General features: G+C 45.7%; 3 protein-coding genes across 3 annotated transcripts in view; 2 read left to right on the top strand and 1 right to left on the bottom strand.

Moving 5' to 3' along the window:
• LOC135896584 (complement component receptor 1-like protein) overlaps positions 1-3,147 on the top strand; it is a 148,328-nt gene extending 145,181 nt beyond the window's left edge. The window contains exon 12 of the mRNA XM_065425040.2: positions 919-3,147. Coding sequence (XP_065281112.2) covers positions 919-1,189 — 271 coding nt within the window. The 3' untranslated portion in view covers positions 1,190-3,147. The remainder of the gene's footprint in view (positions 1-918) is intronic.
• Positions 3,148-14,493: 11,346 nt separating this feature from the next.
• On the bottom strand, positions 14,494-18,512 carry LOC135896601 (transmembrane protein 199). The gene is made up of 2 exons (XM_065425060.2): positions 18,103-18,512; positions 14,494-16,350 (listed from the first exon to the last, which is right to left on the bottom strand). The coding sequence occupies exons 1-2, from the start codon at positions 18,486-18,488 to the stop codon at positions 16,125-16,127; spliced, it is 612 nt and encodes a 203-aa protein (XP_065281132.2). The 5' UTR covers positions 18,489-18,512; the 3' UTR covers positions 14,494-16,124.
• Positions 18,513-18,792: 280 nt separating this feature from the next.
• Positions 18,793-22,749, top strand: LOC135896599 (SAFB-like transcription modulator). The gene has a single exon (XM_065425058.2). It carries the CDS (start codon positions 19,066-19,068, stop codon positions 21,604-21,606), a length of 2,541 nt encoding a protein of 846 aa, XP_065281130.2. The 5' UTR covers positions 18,793-19,065; the 3' UTR covers positions 21,607-22,749.
• The last annotated feature ends 18 nt before the right edge of the window (positions 22,750-22,767 follow it).

The following is a 22,767-nucleotide window of genomic DNA, read 5'->3' as shown; positions in this document are numbered from 1 at the left end:
CTGAGGAGAGCATTTGTGCAGCAGCTTCTGACTTGTCAAAAAATCTGAGCAGATCTCGTCTATCATGACTATCCAAGTATGAGAATAGCATTCTTTAGAGGTGGAAATTAATTTAATGTACGCCTAAATGAGAGTTTATTGCTCTATGTACGCTTTGTACCCGTTATTAGAAATCTATTTCATCATGGATGTGTAATTGGAGTTATGTTTTATATGTTATGATGGGTATTATGAAGAGCAGAACATACAGAGTTATCCAGCCACTCAAGTTGGCGTCAAAGAGGTTCATTCAAGAGCTGCACATGCAAATCGCAAATAAATACCAGTGACCCAAGTTGGATTTAGGTTGGAATAGCTTGATAGCCTGAAAGTAAGCTGGTCTGACAATGCCAAGAATGCTACTCGCATTAAGAATTTGGAAACGTTCAAGCTAGGCAGCATAGAAACAGTCATGTGTGCAGCTACTGAAAGATGCATGAGTGAGAGATTGTAATTCCTTAAAGACAGGCTGTTCGTGCTGCAAATCCAAGAATTAAAAGAATGTGCACAAAAAGGTGTTGCATTCTATTCTCCCTCTCTTTCTATCTTATAGCCCTTTCCAGCATAAACAAGATGGTGCAGCACACCTCTTTAGAAACAATAAGACCATGAGAAATGGTGGAGTGCTACATATCTCTATATTCACTATAAAAACAAAGTTATATAGTGAATATTATGCCATGAGCAGCCACGCCTTGTAAGTAAATAACACTGACAATGACTCTTTCTTTTCCTTTTACTTTCTCTTGCAACCACATCAACAGGACTTCATAGGTAATGAATTAGCATAGTATGCACTGGTTCATTTGAATATCATAGAGTGTAGCAACATTAACTGCACGTCTCAGACTTGTAAACTTTTCTCTCTCCGAACAACAGTGAGGAGTTGTCGAACAAACCTGCACCGCCAAGCGGCGTCAAGCTACGCGACCTTCCTCCTATACCACCTCCAGACGAGGACGAAGACTACCACCCCTCGGTAGCCATGTCTTTAGTCGGTGCCGTGGCCCCGCTGGTGTCGCTCGCACCTCACGTCGTGGAAGGAGACAATGTTTATGTGGACCATCCGCTGGGGGCGGAGATCGTCAGGGGGACGATGCACACTGGAATGGTGGACAATGAACTCTACGCCACGTCAGGGCACAGCTAGTGCCCGTTGTCGACTCCTCCGCGCCCTCCTCGAAACTGTGCACCAAGTGTGGAACACATGTGATGTGCTTCATTGTGAGGAACAAACACTTCTTTATCTCAGGGCATGACTCCCATGGAAACAGTGGGCGTTGCATGGTCCGCCGGCACGCGGGAGTGGTACATACGTCCCTGCTCTTGCCCAGGGCACTTGAGCAGAGAGGTGAAGAAAGCTACTATGTTGTTGTTTTACTGCTTGGTTTGAAGGTCAATGCTCTTTGCCAGCAGTGGCCATGGACCCCATAAGTCACATCGTCTTCAGCGTGGTGTCCTAAACATAGTACTGCATAGTACTACGGCATAGTACTGGAGCTGCTTTGGTATTACCCTTTCATTTTGTTTGCAGCACGGTGCTTGAGTGTTCTAGGCAAGGGCATGGACAACTGCACTAGGTAGTCCTACCTATGAGGCTGAGCTAAGGCCATGCTCAATTGCAAGCGACTCTTCAGTTGATCAATCAAAGCTTAAAGTGAAGATAGAAGCAGGATAGGACAGACAAAAAATCTGTTCACATGTACGTCTCTCTTTCCTTTTCTTCTGTGTCCTGTCTCAGCATATGAAAATGTATGTGCCACTCTTTATGCGTCACATATTGGCATTGTTTTCACTGGAAGTGTACCAAGTGGCACACGCACACACAGTGTTGCAGACCAGTCAAAGGTTTGCTAAAACTTGAAGTTTGACGCAGTTAGTTTTGAATGTCAGCTGTGCATCTGGAATGCTACTATACAACGAAAGCACACGCTGTTATCTCAAAATCTGAAATGTGTTAAGAACATGTGACTTGTGCCAGCTAGTTACGGTGCTTTCTTTTTTTTGAAAGCAAGCACTGGAAATGCTCAAACACGGGATTTTGAAACAAAGTCAACCAACAGATTTATAGACACAAAGAATTCACTGCTGTCACAAGCGTAATGGCATTAACCATAAAGGAGTAAAAAGCATGCTTGGAAATTTCCTGACGACTGATAGTGCCACCTTGAGACTGCCTTGTCTGTAACATGGCCATGTAAAATCGTGAAGAACAATGTTCAAAGACAGGCTGTGATGCTATCTTGCAGCAGTGAGAAAACAATGAGTAATTCATACCAGGGTATGACAAGAAACAGTGCGACGCGAGCAAAACAACGATGCAAGCAAAACAAGCCCATAAGCATGAAGTCTTGGTCTGCAACGCAAGGCAGATGCAATGGCTCGACTGTGGCTTGTAGTATTATCTCCAGTGTTCCCCATGGTATATGGCTTCTATATCATTTGTGAACCTGTTGGAGATGAGTCACAATATCCTTGGCTCTTGCAAACCAAAACGTGCTGCATTTATGTACATTCTTGGTCGAAACACATCCAAATACACACGGTTAATTAACGAAAAATACATATTTCTTTCTAGAATATATTTAGGAGACTCGGACCAAGCCATGCACAAACCTGTAGATCATGATTTTGAACAGTCACACTATCTTGTCTGTTCTCCCACAGTTTTTCTACAGCACTGTTGCAGTGAGTTTCCAGAAGGTTTTTGTTTGAAAGCATGTAACATTTGAATTACTGTTTTCCATTTACGGATTTTGAAATTGGCACAGTTTATGGTGGGCGCTGTGGGTAATGTGATTTGCATTGTTGTAAAGAGCTATTCAAAAAAGTGATACCGGTGAACCTAGTCCTGAAATGTGAAATGTTCACCAATGCCAGGAGAGAGTGAGTGTGTGGCGTTTGCCACAATAACCAAATAAATGTCTACAGACTGACAGACAGCATTATTATCTAAAGACAGCAGCATATGTTATTATACTTTGACCTGTACATAGCTGTGAGGAGAATCTTTGCAAAGTCTGTATTTATTTGTACAGCTGTTGTTCGTATGCCTGTAGGGCATGTTGTACCATATACAGAGTCTGAAATAAATATGTTTGCCTTAAATTCCTGCCTTCTATTTCTATGCCAAGTGGCACCACTTACTCTTTCATCATCTTCATGTCTTGCTCACCATACTGACGTCTTCACTGTAAGATTAACCGTCCTGCGTATGATTTAACCATTACATGGTGGTGCATGTTTCACAGGCACTGCCATGACCACGAGTGGTACTGACTAACACTCCCAGGGCTAGGTTTAGCACAAGTGTTATTAGCGGTGTGCAAATAACGAGTTTTGAGACTGAATCGAACACAAATTGAGTAGTGCCGGAAGCAAACCAAATTGAATATTTTTTAAATACTTTTCAAATAATGAACAGCCGTTTTCACAATGTAAGACAACCTTCGGGTCCTAGCATTCTTAACGTTAGATAGTTTGTCATTGCATAGCACGTTATGAAGCTTTGTTTATTAAAAATGCAAATGGAGCACTAGAAACAAACAGGCAGTTCTTTTTTTGCTGCACGCAGAGAACTCATCAGAGAGAGTGAAAAATTGTGCTATAGGCAATAAAGTGTGGTTTTCCTAAGCGAACACGCTTCAATAAACAAGTTCTCATGCTTTCTGTCTAATTACCATACTTTCACTCCAATTTTATGTTTATCTGAGCACATCTCATGGTACGAAACATTTGAAAACTAGCAGAAATATTCATATTTACGAATAGTGAATGTGAATAGTGAATAGTGAATTCTAATCATTATACAAAACTTTCAGATATTCACATACCCTGAACAAATATTAGAGAAAATTGACAAGAGGACAACCATATGTCCTACCATCCACTTTCTTTAATATTTGAGCTATGGAAGCAGCTACCATCAATCAATTGGTAGAGCACCGCACGTGTCATGTGGACGTTGCGAGTTTAGCTCCTACCAGCGGCAAGTTGTCTATTCTTTCACTTTCTTTTCACTTTTCCTTATTACTTATACTATTCAATAAACTAAGCACTTAATTTCCCTCATGATTTCTTTGACTACATTGTCTGGCGGCTTCATAAGGCTGTTACTAAAAAAGTTAAGCCTCTCAGTTCCTCCAATTCTTCTCGTCAACCATTCCTTTGCATTTCTCGCTTGTTGCTTGGAGTTATTCCTCGCATATGCACTGCATGTTTTGAAACCACATGCACGACGGCTTGATGAGTTCGCAGCTTAGTGGGGTATCAAGTCTTACATTTTCGAGCTGCTTGCCTCAAGAATGGAATAGCGCCTTACCTTACCTTCTTTACCCTTCTGAAGTATATTACTAGTTCCAGCACTGCGTTCATCTTCCTTACGCTTGTATCAAGTCTTTATTTCACGATGCTAACCTCAAGAATTAATATGTGGGTCGTTCAGTGAACCTCTGGATTTTGTGCCAATAACGTCTGCCCGAAAGGTATGGAGTCAAGCCAGTATTTCAAAGTGCGTGTCGAACACAGTAATTAGTAATTAGCATAGCATTTCTTGGGCCCAGCCTTTTCTGACATGTTGCATTACTCAAGAATGCACTGGGAAAGACAACACAGGAGGTAAAATGTCTGATGAAGTAAATATTCAAAACCCAGTGGAATTAACTGTCAACTGTCAAGGGTGTTCGGGCGGCACCGTGCAGCATATTCACCAATGCTTTCCGGGTGTAACCTCATTGAAAATTCATCAAGGATAACCACGACGACAGTTGGCGAAAACAAATGTGAGAAAGAGAGTAGCATAAATTATGCTTAATTTGTTTTGGGGCCAAAAGAGTACTGTGCATGACAGTTCAAATGCAAAGTGCACTCACACGTTAATTTTTCGAGAGGCACGAAAGGCCACTTGCAAGAAACAAGCAGAAGCGTCCCCCCAAACGTGCCATTCTGCAGCACACGAGCCCAGCGTCCAACACAACCATCAATACTGCAACTCTCGAGTTGTGAAGTTGCATTGCTACAGCAAACCTACACTCCCAACTTTGCTCAGCTTGATTCTGTCAGCTATGAACCTCGTTATGTAGAAGTTGCATTCAACATGAAAATGCCTTCACTATAGCTAATATTCCCTACAAGTATATAATCTACATGGTGATATTAGCAGGAAACATTTCATATTTACTTCGCTCTACCCAATAGTTCATCATATCCATGTTCATTATATGTATTGTGATCCACCAGAACTGTTACAAGGAAGAATAAATTATTTGGGTGGCACTCTAACGGTTCGTGGATCATGCTCCATATAATTCTACGCTGCTGCAACACACACTTGCAGACAGATTGGCCGAAAATGTCATAGCGGTACAGGATAGTGCGAAAACAACAGTGTATTGGCAACGAAAAAAGGGTGACATGCGACCAAAGCGGTGAAATTGCGATATGCGAAACTGATGTGCAAGAACGGGAAGACAGTCAAGAGTGCTCGGCTCCGTCCATGCTTAGCCTGTAGTTATCTGCAACAGCATTTCAACCATCAAAAATTTATATCGCAATCTTCTAATCTCACGTTTGTCAAATACAAACCCACGCCATAACCCTTTGCTGAACAACCCTCAAGTGCGAGGAGCAAGAATAATCTGGTGCCACTTGCTGTGCGCTTATTCTCAGCTACAGTGTCGTCTATCACAATTTCAGCACTCCAATCGCTGGTGACTTGCACTTATCTTTACCCATTGCTAATATACAAATAATAATCAAATTACCATTCATGATGCCTCAGACATTACACCAGTCCAGATATTTATCGGACAGTCCTTGTACTAAACGAACTTTTTCAGAGAACCACTCCAGTGAAATAAGTTGGCTAAATAAATTTTGGATATTTGTTACTACTGCCTCAACATTTACTTATTTATTTATTTACACATTCAATAATATACTTAGTTGTTTATTTAATAATACCTTACAGGCTCAAAGGGAATTGACTAAGGAGGGTTTAGTTATTACGATAAAAGCACAAGCAAACTAGTAAGGAAGAGGGTTACAAAGCAAGTAAACAAGAAAATGCAACAAAACAAAATGAATTGCAGAACACGAAACAACAGAATATGTGCGTGCAATAAGCACTAGAATGATATACCACTGCAAATGAAGAAAACACAACACATAGTGAAATAAACAGAGCAAAAATTTTAACAACACCATGTTGCAGCGCTATCGCAAAAAATGTACCTGAAGCTTGTGGCAAAATGTATTCAGGTTATTATCAGAGGTGATATTATTGGGAAGATCATTTCCGCATGTGGATGGCTTGTGGAAGTGTGCATCTATTAAAAGTGTACGTGTTACCAAAGATGCGCATGAAGCTGAGGTGATTATGTAGCCGGCATTACATGTATTCAAGACGTCACGAGGATATTTTATTGCTGTAGACGTACTTGTGAAACAGGCACAGGGAAGAAATTGGATGGCGAATGGACATCAGTTGAAAGGAATGACAGAGTTTAAGCTGAGTCCCACTTGAATGACTGTCATAGTTCCTGGAAATGTAATGGGCAGCTCCGTTCTGAACTGTTTCAAGCATGTTATAATTTGATAATGAGTAGAAGGGGACCAAACAGATTAGGTATTTTGTGGGCGGACGAAAGTTAGCTAGGATAACTTGCGAACATTAGAGGGACGATGACAGAGGTTGCAGTGTAAATACCCTAATGTTCTTCAGGCTTTCGCGCAGGCAGCAGTGATTTGATAAAAGCAGGAGAGGCCTGGTGTAAGGTAAACGAAAAGATGTTGGTAAGAAGATGCCTGGGACAGCTTGCTGCCTTGTATGTGGTAGAAAAAATTAAATGCGTAATGCTTACGTGCAAAAGAAATCACAATTGTGCTTGTCTTATGCCTTGTGTAGACCATGTGTTACCCAAGGTTAGACAAATAAAATGTGTTTTCTGTTTCACAAAGTCATGCTATTCGGTGCTGGACACCCGCTGGGTTAGCTTGGCCTTCAGCACCGCCCCATCCCTTGTTGACGAGAAGGGAGAAGACCTTGTTAGAACAGGCCGCATACTTGCATCAAGCGTGACTGCGATAAGGCAAGTGATAAGGCTTTTCAGTGCCTTGCTAGAGAGAAAGACGAACCTACGTATTCAAGAATACTTTTATGTTCCACGCTCCAACTTGACTGAAGGAAGTGGACATTAGCATCGATTTTCACCTGTAGTGGTCAGTCCAGTAGAGTTTTCTACAAAAATTACTAGAGGGAACTCTGGAGCTATAGTGTCTACAGCAGCTACAGGTATGGCAGTTGAGCCAGGTTGGGAGCGACAGTTAATACACGGATTTGCCCAAACTCCATCCCTTTAGCTTCAAACAGCTTTGTGAACTTGCAAATCATTTTCAACATGTTGAGTTACAAATGGAACTATTTGAAGTTATTATGCCTTTGTGCAGAAACTTGTTGCCTTCATGCATTTAGAAAACTACAATAGCATGGAAAGTTTGAAAGATAAAGCATAATATATAATGCCACAAAAACGTCCGGAGCCACAAGGAATGTTCAGAATCATGTTCACTTGGGCTGGTTGGTACATAGTTCATTCTGAAGAAACAGTACAAAGATGGGACACGGACGGCAGGTAGCAGACACAATGAAGCCCAATTTCAGTGCATTATTGCACTTGCCTTTTGTCCTCTGTGTCACCTTCATGCTGTTTCTTCAGAAAAAGAAAACATAAGAACAATGATTTGAACTACCTGTCATTCCCGTGGTAGTTGAAGATCACAACACTACAGTTCCCTCTAGTAATGTTAAAACGAAACACTAACTTCATTGTGCTTCAATGACAGTCCACAGCCACTGACGAGTGCTAATTCTGTGGCCAAGCACTATCGGTGGCTATGCAAATGCACTGGAAAGAAGGCATTTTTCTCAAGCAACGCCTCTCAAAGGAATAAGCGAGTACGGTTGCTGAAAAGAAGCGTCACCTTCAGTCGAGGGGTAGTGCTGTTCTCCACTTTATCGAGTCAAGGAAAAGCTTGGAGTTGAGTCTTGTTTGAGAATGCAAGGAATATATCAGGGATTCAAGTTCTGCAAGATGCAGTTTCTTCATGGCATCAGTAGGACGTTCTATCTCTCCCAAGAAAATGGGCCCTGGCCACAGGCTCCACAGAACTGGACAGAGTTGCAGCAAACTAAAGACAAATATGAAACCTACTCACCAAACCGCCATCTCAGCTTAACCAGAGGCTCAGCAATGCTATGAAAAGGGAATGAAAGGGAATATCATCATCCACCCAACAGCAGCACGAAAGTACAAAAGAAGCCCCTCTGGCTGTCTCGGAAAGAAAGTTTTGCAGTTGAAGAAAAATGTGTCCTGGTGTGGGAATGAAACCCAGGACCAACACTCTTCAAGGGCGGTTGCTCTGCTTTCCAAGCTAACCCTAAGACTAGCAGATTGCGCTGAGAGACGCTAAATTATTCGATAACTCAAACCACAGGAGCACTGAATGTTGCTGTAGAAAATTCTTCCTCGTTCACCTGCTACCATCATCATCACAGTTCTTCCATTATAACGCCATGTTTGCTCACCGACCGCTCCTCTTATGTGATCCTTCGTGGTTGTCTGAAACCCGGGAGCTGTATTAATCAACGACAGAACAGCCCCCAGGACCGACTCGCAACGAGTCCACGCATGGATTCGCCAGGAACAGCGGAGTCAACGAAATCGACTGCCCTCATTCATCCACCAACAGACGAGAAGGCCGAGCTGATCATGGATAAGGCACTTATCAGAACGACGGTAAGCCTCATGAAGCTCTGTGAAGGGCTTCTGAACCTCTGTGAACCTCTCTGAAGCCACAATGCTTCATGCACCTCATGAGCAGCCGGCTTGAAATGCTTCCTGAGAGGCTTTACTTCTTAGATGAAAAGATCGAAGTACTCACTTCTGATGATGACATATATGAAGAATATACTACTCGGGTAGACTACAGGGATAAATTGGTTATGCTGAAATCTAAACTCAGACTTGAGATTGAGATGAGGCAGAGTGAAAGCAGTGAAGATGTGTCACAGATCTCTGAAAGTGAAATCGCCATTCTATTATTTTTCTACTTTGAAGCAGTGCAGAAAACAGAACAGGTAATAGATTTTGAGACAGAAGTTTCAAGCCGTGACGACATTGAGGAATGTACAAGTATAAATGGCATAAACATAGAAATCTTCAATGAGATTGTAGCACCCACTGAAAAGGAAATTTCCATGTCTAAAGCCTGCAGTAACATGGTTATCGACGTGAACAACAGAATTGAAGATGGCTATCAACTGTCATCGCCTTGAACACAGGGCTACGTCAAAGGCACAAGAAACAGAAATTAGAAGCAGCTCTTGCAACCACAGTGATATTGAAAGAGCCTTTGCACAGTGGGCAGGACATGCAACTGCTGAAAATAGCAACACGCAGTCTGACGACGACTCTGATGAACAGGCCAGGAGCCCCCAAAGACCTCATTTTCACCGCAGAGTCACGATGCTGTCCAGGCAAGGGAACCTGTACTCATTGTATTGATGATCACTCAGGTCAGGAACATGCAGGAGCCGAAGCAAAATGAATTCCAGCCAGTACAGGTACTGACAACAGGAAGCCCATTGTCATTGAGCAATCAACATCATCAGCAACAATCAATAGAAGAGCGTCTGGTTACTCCCGTCTCCCGCTGTCAGAACTAACTGCTTAACTCTGAAAGAATCCTACATGGCACAACCAACCAATGTCCGACCATTAAGACTACTAGTACTGGTGCAGATATCCAGTAAAGCAAGGACAACAAAGCACCAGAGACCGGATATCAAAGCAGTGCAAAGACAGAACAAGGTGTCCATTTTGTCGAGTGCTTTGCCGATGCTGCACTTCTCTTGACGACATTCACATTGTTTCAAGGAAGATCAAGCAATCACCACAGAATGCTAAGCACCAGCTTCTGATGTTCAACATTGAGCAATGTTGTGTAACACCACTGCATGTGTGCACCAGAATTGACACTACGAAACAAAGCACAACTGTGTATTCGGTAAGACAACAAGGACAGGGATCAGATCCTGTTGAATACCGATCACAAGGCGAACTTAAACAAACCAGTGAACAATGCCACCAGTGCAAGGTTTACTTCACATTCTCTGGCCTACTGGAACTTCACCATCGTTTTTGTATGGTGTAACTAGACTGTCTCTTTGCTAGGGGCATGAAATAACCCTTCATGTCGGAGTAGGGAACGTATAAAAACTTCTTCCTCGCTCACCTGCTGCTATCATTGTCATCGTCACTGTTGTCCCATTAAATCGGCATGTTTGCTCATTGACCGCTCTTACTGTGCGGTTCTTTGCAGGTTTCTATAAAAGTTGCCAGTCAGTGCTGCAGAAATCCGCAAGGTGGAGGATGTGGAGGATCACTCAGTTCCCTTGTACCTTCATGCTACTGTTAGGTAGATCAAATTGTTAAGGTCCACAGGCCTGAACAAGACTTTGTAAATAGCTCTATCATGTATGTGCATGGCAGTGTGTGTATGTGGCGCTAGTGCTTTGACATGATCACCGCATATACCAAAATTATCACCCAGCACTTGAAGTAGCAAGCCAGGCAATCAGCCAGGCTAGGGATGGTCGATTATTTTTTTTATTCGATTAATGATTCATCATTCTAGTTTTCAATTGATTAATCACTTTCGATGCAGGGTGTTTCATCAATTACTAGATTAAACGAAATTTTTGCTGGGCACCTTAAAAAGGTTGAAACACAGTCATCTACTTTTGTCGGACCTTATTTTATTGTTTGAGAGGTGGAACCAAAGATGAAACACCGGCGTATAAACGTTTGATAAAGTGTAATCTTTAAAAGCATATTTAGCGCCAGCGAACAAGGACAGAAAGGAGATGACCCCGCAATTGGTGTCGCATTGTGGTGTCGTCTCCCTTCTGTCCTGGTTCGCTGGCGCTAAATATGATTTCCAAGTCAGTTTACCAACACACCAAACAAATAACAATAATCTTTAATTTGTTAAAGACTAAATATAGTTGCCACTAGTGGCTTTTGAAAAGATAATCAATACATGTTTAAAATGACAATACCAAATTACATAAGATACATGGCACTAGTGAATCCCTGTACAGCAGTATCAAAAAGCAATAAGGAAAATGTAAAATGTGAAGTCCAACTAAAATATGCAAGAAATTGCAATATGCGCAGGGTAAAAGAGGATTACTGGTTTAGGATGTTTAAACACATGCTCTTCTCTACCCAGCAAATGAATGTCAATCGGCTGGGACATTTGGGTGAAACCAACACCTTCTTTGATTGGCCACACAACCAGCACGCGAGAATAAATTCTCAGACGCTATGGACTTGCTGGAATATAGACATTAACTCCGTCGCTATGTCAAACACATGCTCCGAACCGGTGCGAATGCCGTGCGTCTTTAGTGGACTGGGACTGGCATCAATGGACGATCATCAACTGCGTGGTTATAGTATGCCTTGAATTGCGAGGGCGTTTCAAGCCTCAGACATGGTGGTGTGTACGCTGTGGGGGAAGAGTGGGAAAGCATTCAGCTCGGCATAACTTGCAACTTAGAAAAACAGTCAACATTGGCTCTACCACCACAGCCGCACAGTCACTGATTGTACACCGCCATTCCAGTACGATTTCAAAGCTCTCCCGCCACTCCCGTCAAACTCCGACAAAACGATTCATCGAACAGGTCTAATCGACTAAGTCGTTTTAATGAAATGTGTACATCAATGAAGGTTAATGGTGTTGTGGGACACATTCAATCGACTAACCATTCACCAATATTACCAACCCTAAGCCACGCTAACATCTACAGACTATAATTAAGGTTTGTATCGCTCTTTCCCTTTTATGAAACTTTCTCCACCTTGCGGGTTTCTAAAGAACTGACGCCACATAAGAGACAGTGTATAGCGAATTCACATCGTTTTTGTGCAATGCGATGATATGCAAGGAAACCATGCCATTTTAAAAATTGATGATGAAATCAGCTATTAGCTGGGATCAGGCATGTGTGATTGCGAAAGAAAATTATCTAGGGTCACATTAAATTCAAAGTATGACGGACACTCTTAATCAAAACAATGGAAATTTGCGACCTGAGTATGCCAGATGTCTCGGACACATCATACGACATACTTAAGCGACTGTTTTGTCACCTTTAGTCTCAACTGTGAGCAAGGTTCCGGTGCGGGAGCCGAAACATTAACCTTGTCTTAAACCCTAAACATTAACCTTACTAAATCTTTTGTGGCCGGTGTCAATGTTTTATTTCATGATGTGCCATTGGGAGCCGACAGGATTCCATCACACTCTCAAGTTCATTTTACAGATTGATTGATGCCACAGCAAATTTACCTATCGACAGATGACTGATAGCAATGCAGGGACTGTGAGACTGTGACAGACACAAGCAGGGGTCTTTGACTTGCTTTTGATAGCTTGGGGTTCTTTAACATGTATAGCCGCCAGCCTGTGAACATTAAAATTTGTAAAATCCCTGGATCATCGAGGGAGGCAGGAGGGCATAGCTGCACGTCTTTTGCTCATTAAGCTAGCTCTGAGCACACCTTGCGAGGTGTGTGCTCTGTAACAAGCTTCTTTAACGCTTCTTGAACAATCTTTTACCACTAGACGCAACACACAGCAGCAAACTTAGAACAGCAGAGACGGACAAGCAACACATTGTTTTCAGATCATAGTGATCTTGCTAGAAATATGCTACTGCAAATTTCGCCTGCTGTAATAACTTGCTTGAAGCAAGCACCCTCACCTCCGGCATTCATTTACCATCAAAAAGCTTCCAATGGAAAACACTGCTTCACATGTACAAAACCGATTCAGTGGTACAATAAACTTAGTCGAAAGTTTGCGCTTGGTGTGTCTTCTTCTCTTACGTCCACGTCGCTTTTTTTTGTTGCGCAATATTACTTGGGTAGCTGAAACTCCTACTTTATTCTCAGTGGCACAACACCGTAGCAACAGCAAGTCACAACAGTACAGAACAAAGGAAAAACCAAGAAGTTGTGCAGTTTTTGTATGTGTGTTGCCTTATAGCACAGCAACTTAACAGGAGGTGCACCAAATTAGAGGCGAACTAAACAGAGGTTGCCAGACAACGCAATTACATAAAAAACTGAGCCTTAATTGCAAGCTCTAACTTTCTAAAACCGCACCGTGGGTCATGAGGGACCGAGAGCTCTACTACTCTGCCACAGTGGAAGGCTACAGATTATTTATGAACACCTAGTTTTTTTCTATCGGGTACCTAAGTACACACACATTTTACATTAGGCCTCCCCCCCCCACTCCAATGTGACAATCGCAAACAGAAAATGAACCACCATACCCACGCTAAGCAGCAGAATGCCATAGCCACTGCAGCAGGTGGAGAATTGAGCCAAGCGGAGATTTTTCCAATAGTGTCTACTGTAGTGAAGGTGAATTTTGCGAAGCACATAGGATGGAGTAAAAATTATTTGTAAAATTCAGTGACGGACAAGAGGTAAAGACGGTGCAGTTCCCATGGCAATTAGAGCTCCTCCACACACATTTCTGCCAACCAGGTTAACCTCTTGAGGAGACATATAAATACCTGCAAAAAAAAGGTTTATTTTCTAACTAGATGTGCTAGACGCATCGGGAGTAAGCACATCAATGAAAATATATTTTCATATGAATATTCTAAGGAATATGTCTCCGCTACAGCAATAGTGTAGAAGCACCAGGCAGAAAACTGGAAGTGAGCTTCACCCCAAGCCACCTAGGGCTTCGTTTGGAATTTGTACAGGCAGCTCTCGTCATATGTGAACCATAGATGTACGCTTCATTTGCTTTACATCACGTGTGTGAAACAGCTGCGGCCGGACGTCTTGCATCGGCCCGTCTCCTCTGACCGTGCTTTCCAAAGAATACAAGTCGCACGCCAAGCTTCTTTCTCATCCTGTATTCCTGCTCAAAACCAAGAAATGATGCTTGCTGCCTGTCGGTCAATGTTGGAAAAGAAGTGTAGTCAGAAACTTCGTACTCAATATGAAAATTTCGCAAGAAAGAAATACTTTCTGGCATGCTGTCTATAGGCAACACTCGTCCATACAGCATTAAGTACTGCCCACCTACCCTCCCCCTCCAAAGTGCTCTGTAGCTCAGCTTCTCGGATTCCGGTGTCAAGTGGAATTTGCGTCATCTCAGCTTCTTGTTTCCAGTGGAAGCAACGTCATTTGTTGACACAGAGGTGCGATTCTACAACAGCAGTGAATGGGAAATTCAGGAACTACTGGGTGCGGAAACCCCAGAAGTGAAACTGGCGAGGTTTTACGACTTAGTAATTGGCGGCGTGCATCAAAGGCTGGATAGGCTTTAATGGTGATGAGTGCCAACAATAAAGCAGTGAGGTCAGAAATAAAAAAATTTGATCTTTTATTCAGGTGTGTGTGTGAATTTGCATGTACAATCGGATCCAATGTGAAAAGAAACACTCGTTTTGTACTCAGGACTAAGAATTTTACTTGCTTCAGTGGTGTATAGAAGCACAGAAGCATAGGGTCTTTGAGAGGAGAGTGACATGGTGAGTACTACGGCGTTAGCGAATAATTTCTGAAGTCACACTGGTGCTAACCTTTGCCCAAGCATCGGCATGTTCCCTATCACACTGGCCTTCTCTGTAAATAAACACCCATGTACACAAATACATACAGAAATTTTTTTACAGTGAACGCTGCACTAGGAAAGCCCATGCAGGAGGCATGTCCTTGACCAGACAGCCATGCAGACTACTGTAGGATCGTGCCTGTACTGGGTCTCATTAGCTTCCCATTCTGGACAGCTTCTTCAAAACCCTTACACACTTCTTCGGCCTGCTCTCAGCTAGCTTCAAAGAAAGTTTAGTGATGGATAGTGGCACAAGAGGCTGCACATATTGCAATGCCACCGACGCAGTGGCCATTCATTACAGAAATGCAACTGGCCACGGTTTGCAAATTTCTGCGAGCTAAGCAGACTCCATCAACACAACTTCATTTTCTTGTAGCTGCCATGTCTTCATTATTTACGCAATTAATGAAAAAATACACCAGTGGAAAAAAATAATAATAATGGCAGGAACTACCACATGACAACAAAAATAGACACTCAAATTCTTTTGTGGCATAGCAGGAAGAACAAGACTGTATGCACTTTTTGATGGGCACGTATGCAAACAGTTCTCTGTCAGCTCAAGGCTTCTTAGAGCCTAGATAAAGGCAGAGAGTGGGCTCAAAAGATGTGGGCACCAACTAGGGACTAATTGTATTTAATGAAGCAAACGCCCGAGGGAGTGAACATTTTCGCTCAAGGTATTTACTGCCAGCCACTTGGCCTTAGATTTGTACAATCTTTGCATGTGTGCCTGCAATTGATTGATCAATGAACTGAAAAATATGCGACATGCATGTTCAAGAGATCCATGGAATGTTTGTAATCCACTAGAAAAGTGCAACAGGTGTCAGTTTACCATCATCATTGTTCTTTGAGAAATTGGTCAACTAACTCAACTGCTAATCTTAATATATTTGCGTGTGCTTTGTGCACACATCTTCATGTATCTTCACAAGTGTGCAGTACTGTTTTGTTTCATAACATTTGCTTTGGTGGTACATTAAGTACGGCCAGATGTCTGCAAGTGCCTGTTTTCATGTATCTCCTAGTCCCTTGTTTCAGCGCTGCTTTCCGCAAAACTTTCCTTGGAAAACCAGTATAGAAGGTGCATCAATTTATGCAAACTGGATACAGCCCTTCATACAAAGAGATATATATTTCCCTGAGACAGCAGCACACATCACCAGTCCCGCCTATCAAAAATTCGATGCCATTGTTTGACAAGTTATGCAAAGGAACTGCTCTCAATTCCCACCCAGTGAATAAATGTTGTGGCAGATTCTACAAACATTGCACTGCTCTGGCACGTCCACGCACAAAGGATCCAGCCTTCAACATGAGCACAAAAAAACATGTCAGATATGACTTTAAAGTCAATCTGTGCGCTTGGACTAGATGACACGTATCAAAAAGTACAACTCAGCGACGGCTACCACTATGGAGGCGATGAGTGCAACAAGGACCTGTAGGGGAATGTGGGGATCGGGCAGCGAATACTCGACTGCCTTGTAGAAGAAAGCGAACGTCCCGGCAACAGTGACCAGCAGGTTGACCAGCGCCCACGACTGCTGCTTGACTTGCCGCACCTCTGCTCCGACCTTGGTGAACAGTGATGACCTGCAATATAACCAGCGGTGAAATGGCAATTGAAATATCACCTGAAACCTCGCTGTCTAACCCATTTTGTTCGACTAAGCAAAAAGAACACCAAATCAAACCATTTTGTTTTCAAGCTATTCACCCAGCTTTTACAAACTCTGTGAACAAGCAGAATCTGACTAAATGAATTCGGCTACACATTCAATATTGCTGTCTAAGTGATTGATTGACTTATAGGGTTCAAGATTCCTAAGCAACATTGAGGCTATACAAGAGCCGCCGTAGTGGAGGGGCCCGGATTAATTTGGACCAGTTGGGGTTCTATTCTTTAAAATGCACTTGAATCTAAGTAAACGACAGTTTTCACATTTGGCCTCGTCAAAATGCAGCCGCCACAGCTGAGAATCGAACCTGTGACCTTGTGCTTGGCAGCAGAACACCATAGCTAGCCGCTGCGCCCCAATGACGGGTGATGCTGCTGCCTGTCGTTGACATTTGTATGAACAGTTCCGCTCCTTCTTCATGTCTGACACACCTAGTGCACTACATACATCGCATCAGGACAAAGATGCCTGGGTCAAGCATGTTCGTCAAATGTATATTTGTTCGGCGACTTACAAGATCGCAGTGCAGTCTCACAAACGAATCGACTACATTTAACGTGGTTAGCATTCCTTGGGAACTTCACCAAGCTTGAAGTGTGTACCTAATCTCTTCCACCATACCGGCAACTCAAGTTGTCTGCTAGCTTGGGCCAATAGGCACGTGCCGATTGCTGTCCTGCCGAGCGGGCCACATGGGTCGTTGAGCACGTGCTTGGGCAGACAACTTCGGCACTTCACATGTGATATTGGTATGTGCCTATTCTTGGTCAGTCCCTCAAAATGGATGTGTCAAGGTAACACATAGGGTGTGAAGCCTCAATGCCGTGCTCGATGCCTCCACGTCGAGCACGGCCACTCGTCTTGATACTTATTGCCAATAAGTTACAGCCAGAATATTAGGAATAGTCGGGGTTGCTACGGAGCTCCAAAATTGGGCGCGTGCAGTGATTACAAGGTTTACTGTGTCATGGTACCACTCGGCATTGTGGTTGGCATCGAGATTGCCACTTCATGTGTGTGCCAATTCGCAGATGGCATAGGATGTGGCATTAAGATACAATAATCATCAAAACATATAAAACATAACGCCAGTTACATATTCATCATGATAAAGATTGCTAATCGCATTAACGTCGCCCATCATCTCCAAAGGATGGGTGACCCGCTATTTTTGGTAGTGGCCAAGCAGGAGCCGCAGGGACACTGTAATTGCAAATTCCAAGCGTCACTCCTGCCTTTCCGAGTCATTTATGTCGAAGCTATTTTATTTCTACAGTAATGTAAACACACTCGGCTCTTGGTCTGACCAAAGACTGACCAAACTAATTCAGAGCAATGTCGTTCTCCCTTTTATTCTTTACAACTGGTACGTCACACAGTTTCCGCTACTGCATTTCTGACGTTTCTGCAATTCACAACGTCTGAAGAAGCGGCGGCAAGATTTCGACAGCAGTTGCAGAAGTCACGGGGAGTTTTTTTACTGTCCGCAGTGGACGCACGGTTGGGTTTCACACTTGCTTAACCCACGTACGAACATCTATTAAAAATATTAAATTTGCTTCTAGAAACAATATTCTCATGCGCCGCATTTCTGAGCAGCGAATGCTGAAAAGATGTTGCAAAGGTATCAAGTGAAAGTGAGTCACCCGTATGCCTACTGACTAACCTGGCGCGGCAAACGTCCACATCAGATGTCATGCGGTCGTAGTCCCGATTCAGCTGCTGCGCCTTAAGCTTCTGCACGCGAGCTTCCAGTTCGGGGTTGCGGGGAGGCGTCACGGGACTCGGTAAACAGAGCTCCGATCCCTCCAGCAGTTTGTGCAAATAAACGGGTGCACCGACGCCCGCGGCGTTCACGGCTTCGCGCAAAGAACGCAGTGGCCCGAAAGGTATGCCAGTAGCATCGCATTTTAGAAAGTCCTCTGCTTTCTTTCGCAGGTCTTCTTCGCAATCGTGACCATTACACACACTTTCTAAAAATGCGATTAGCGTGCTGCCTGGTTTGATTCGGACACCTTCGAAACTCAACAGCCCTTTCCTGTGCGGGGCCATGTTTAAGTCACGTGGTTCAAGTAAACCCATTGCCTTCTATATATATAAACAACCTTTCTTTGAAGGGGAGTGCATAATGGCGCTACCTACCTAACTATCTCCTATTCGTGCATACGTATATGCTCGCATATGTCTAGGATCTGATGTTTTTAATGCTCGCGTAATAAATTTTGTTCGTAACATAAAGGCCAGTTTTATTATCGTAAAAATTTACTAGAGTTATTCATTATAAACAATTGTGCCTCAGCTTGTCTTTTAGTTATTTTCCTTTGTTAGCTAAGTACCCGTTTGCGCTCGGCTCGAACTGACCAATCACATTCTGCGACGAGTAGACACGCCGCGCGCCATTTGCCGAGGCGTGCGTGGAGATTTTCTTGCGGTGTGGTCGATCGTACGCGTAAGGTTGATTGCGTGCTTGTGCCCGGCGCCGGTGACTCTTCTCACGAGCCAAGTCCACCTCCCGGGCTCGGGGTCTCGGAACAGGTGCGTCCCGACGTGTTACTGTCCTCGGGGGCGACTTTTTTTCGTGTCCGTTGTGTGTGCGCCGTAGAAGCTTCGGAGACAACAGCGAGCCAAGATGGCTCCCACGGCAGATAACGTAGGCCTAACGACGAAGAAAACCATGTCAGAGCTTCGTGTGATTGACTTACGCAGTGAGCTCGAAAAGCGTGGACTAGACAAGACAGGCGTGAAGGCCGCGCTCATCGAACGGCTGACAAACGCGCTCGCCGACGAAGGTGAGGACGCCGAGACGTACGAGTTTGAGGTGCCCGCCGAACCGACGCCAGTGAAGCCGGCCGCGCCGGCAGCTGCTGGCGGGTCGGTGAAGAAGACCGTTACCAAGCGCGTCAACAAGAAGTTGGCGCACGATGCTGAGTCTGAGACGCAGAGCAATGACGACGCTCATGAAGGCGGCGAGTCCGACGAAGAGGACGAGGCAGAGATCGAGACTCTTGACGAAGAGGAGGAGGACGAAGCGGAAGGCGGCGAGGAGAAATTGAACAATGGCGAAGCCGACCCTAAAGAGGACGGCGAAGAAGCCGCCGCCGCCGGCGATGCTAAGGCCGAGAAAAAGAGCGCCGCTAAAGATTCGGCGGCCAAAGACGACGAAGACGCAAGTCACGAGGCCGAGCAGGCCCTGATTGTGCACGCTGACGACAACCACGACTTAGACGCGGACATCGAGGAAGAGAACCAAGCTGCCGCAGTGAAAGAGAGCCCAAGTGGCGACACCCCGAAACCCGCCACGGGCCCCAAGACTGCGGCCGCGAAAAAGGCTGCAGCAGCAGCTGCGGCGGAGGCCAAGAAAGACGCCGCCGAGGGCGCCAAAACCGAGCCCAAGAAAGCAGTCACTCCGAAGGGCGCGAAGGCTGCCGGCAAGGCGGTGAAGACAACGCCGAAGGCGGCCGCAGACAAAGAGCCCGTGCGCAACCTGTGGGTGAGCGGGCTGGCCAACACCACGCGGGCGGCGGACCTGAAGGCGCTCTTTGGCAAGCACGGCAAGGTAGTGTCCGCCAAGATAGTTACCAATGCCAAGACTCCCGGCGCGCGTTGTTACGGCTTCATGACCATGAGCACCGCCGAGGAGGCGCAGAAGTGCATCCAGCACTTGCACCGCACCGAGCTGCACGGCAAGATGATCTCTGTCGAGTGCACCAAGCACGAGCCGGGCGGCGCCTTGCGCAAGTCCGAGGCCAAGACCGGAGCTACCGCTGTGGCGGCGAAGACTGTGGTCGCGGCTACCAAGGAGGGCAAAGAACCTGCTGCGAAGGCAAAGCCGGCAGCTGCCAAAGCCGCCAAGACGAAGGCTGCGGCCGAAAAGAAGGCTGCTGCAGAAGCCAAAGACAAAGATGACAAGGGCGAAAAGGCCGAGGAAGACGAAGCTGCGGAGGAAGCGGCCGAGGAAAAGGAAGACGCCGACGAAGAGGAGGGCGATGGAGACGACGAAGACAAGGCGAAAGACAGGAAGCACCGGGACGACAAAGAGCGGAGGCGAAGTCGGAGCCACTCGCGAGACCGCTTCGTGCGCCGCCGATTCTTCCGGCCGTTTATCCGAGGCTTCAGGGCAGTGCGCGGCTTCAGGCGGCCGTTTATCAGGCGGCCCTTCTTCCGAGGACCGTTCCGTGGCCGCATGGGATCCGACTACCGCGATTCGCGCGAGCCCTTCCGCCGGAACGAAGATGCCGGCTCCTTCCGCCAGCGCGAGCTGGAGCGCCGGCAGCGCGAGGAGGCGTTCCGCATTGAGCGCGAGAGGGAGCGCCTGCGCGTGGAGCGCGAGAAGCTGGAGCGTGAGCGTCTGGAACTCCTGCGCCTGGAGCGCGAGAAGCAGCGCCTCGAGCGAGAGCGGATCCAGCGCGAGCGCGAGGAACTTCGGCAGCGGAAGATGGGCCGCGCCGCCGAGTTCGGCGCCGAGGCGCCGAGCCTGATGCGGCGCCCGGTGAAGCGGCCGTACGACGAGGAGGCCGGCGTGCTGGGCGCCGGGCCGTCCCGCGGCGGCGGCATCGAGGCCGGCGGCGACGCCTTCTGGAGAGACCGCAAGAGGCCCCACTTGGGCCCCGGACGCGACTATGACCGTGGCACGGACAGAGACGACCGGCGCTTTGACCGGCCCGGCGGTGACTTTGGCGGTGACCGAGAGTTCCGTGGCCGGGCCCCCAGGGACAGGGTGCCCCGCGAGTCGCCGCCAGTCCGAAGGATGGAGCCTCGTTTTCAGTCTAAAGAAGGCTTCTCGGGAGCCGGCGGAGCGTACGGTAGTGGCGGGGCCCGCTTCGGAGGCCCCCAGGCAGCTGGCGGTGGGGGTGATCATTGGAGCTCTGGGGGTCGGGGTGGTGGCAGCTACTCTTCCTCCGGCGTAGGCGGAGGTTCGTGGAACGCCGACGGCCGCAAGCCCGACTCGGGCCACCAGTCTTGGTCCTCGCAGCCGGACCGCTGGTCAGCAGGAGGCGGCAGCATGGGAGCACGCGTAGGAGGCAGTTCCATGGGTCAGGGATCACAAGGTTACAACTCGGGAGCAGGCGGCTCTGGTATGATGGCCCACTCTGGTATGGGCAGCGGTGGAAGCTTTGGAGGCACTGGCAATCGTTACATGGGAGGAGGTGGAGGGGTCAGGCGGTACTGAAGAAACCACCCGGCATGATGAGAGGCCCCTCGCAGTTTTGCTCCCCCTTTCTGTCACTGCAGTGGTTTACCTTAGCAGCAAGCATGTCATTGAAATGTGAAACCCGCCATCTATTGTTAATTTTTTGTTGTCATTTGTTGAGGCACTGCCGACCTCCTTGTCTTGAGCACCATTGAGAAGCTGGATGGAAAAAAAAAATGGTGTAAGGTTGAAAAGCTACTCGCGCCCATTCATTGTGAAACCTCTCGGAATGTATGCGTGTGCTCGCTTGCACTCGAGTTGAAATTCAAGATGTTCGAGCAAAAAATTTTTCACTTTGTACCGCGTCTGAAATGTTTGTTCCCTGAATGAGGCAATGTGCTGTCGCAAATGGAAGATGTTCTAGGCAGAGATGGATCGCATGCCTCGTGTCATTCTGGCAATTGTGGCTGGAAAGGTCAAACAGCGTTTAAATGAGCCATTTTCTTTTCAAATGTATCAAATTACCAAGGCAGAGCTTTTCGATGCTCAGAACAGCTGTGGAATCGTCACGAAAAAAAAAATGGCCAAAGATTTTCAACGTTTTTGTGTGCAGGAGACAAATTGTTTCTCAAGAATTCATGAGTCTTCAATATTGTATAAGCTCCTGCCTCGAGAAATGTGCAAGTGCAAATTCAATTCTGTGAGATGTTTAAAAAAAGCATTGTGTGAGAAACGTGACACCTCGAAGTCTACACATTTCGCCATCACACTCAGCGTTTGCCGTTGTGGAATGCTCATGCGTTTTCCTACATGTCGCACCAACATCGTCTCGCGTTTGGCAAAAAGGATTGTCGGAGAGTCTGCATTGTAGACCTCCCCATGTTATTATTTTTTTTAGATCTCCATTTTCTTTCAGCATCCACAGTGGTAATGGTTGCGTTGTTTCCCTTGTTTGCATTGCCATTGCCTCATTTATATATCATTAGTGTGCAAAAAAACAGCAAAGACATTTTACATCACTCCGCACTTAACCCCTTGGTGCATTTGTGCACTCTTCCATACACTAAAATTCCAAACATCATTTTGTATTCTATCAAAATGCCTTTGCTGTACTCTGTCACAGCTGTGCCATCACTTGTTTGTGTGTTTTTGTCTTAATAAACATTGGTTGGCCAAGCCAGATTTAATTTGCTTGTACAT

The sequence above is a fragment of the Dermacentor albipictus genome, chromosome 6 (assembly GCF_038994185.2).
Source record: "Dermacentor albipictus isolate Rhodes 1998 colony chromosome 6, USDA_Dalb.pri_finalv2, whole genome shotgun sequence".
NCBI classification, from domain to species: domain Eukaryota; kingdom Metazoa; phylum Arthropoda; class Arachnida; order Ixodida; family Ixodidae; genus Dermacentor; species Dermacentor albipictus.
This window is presented reverse-complemented; position numbering and strand designations above follow the sequence as displayed.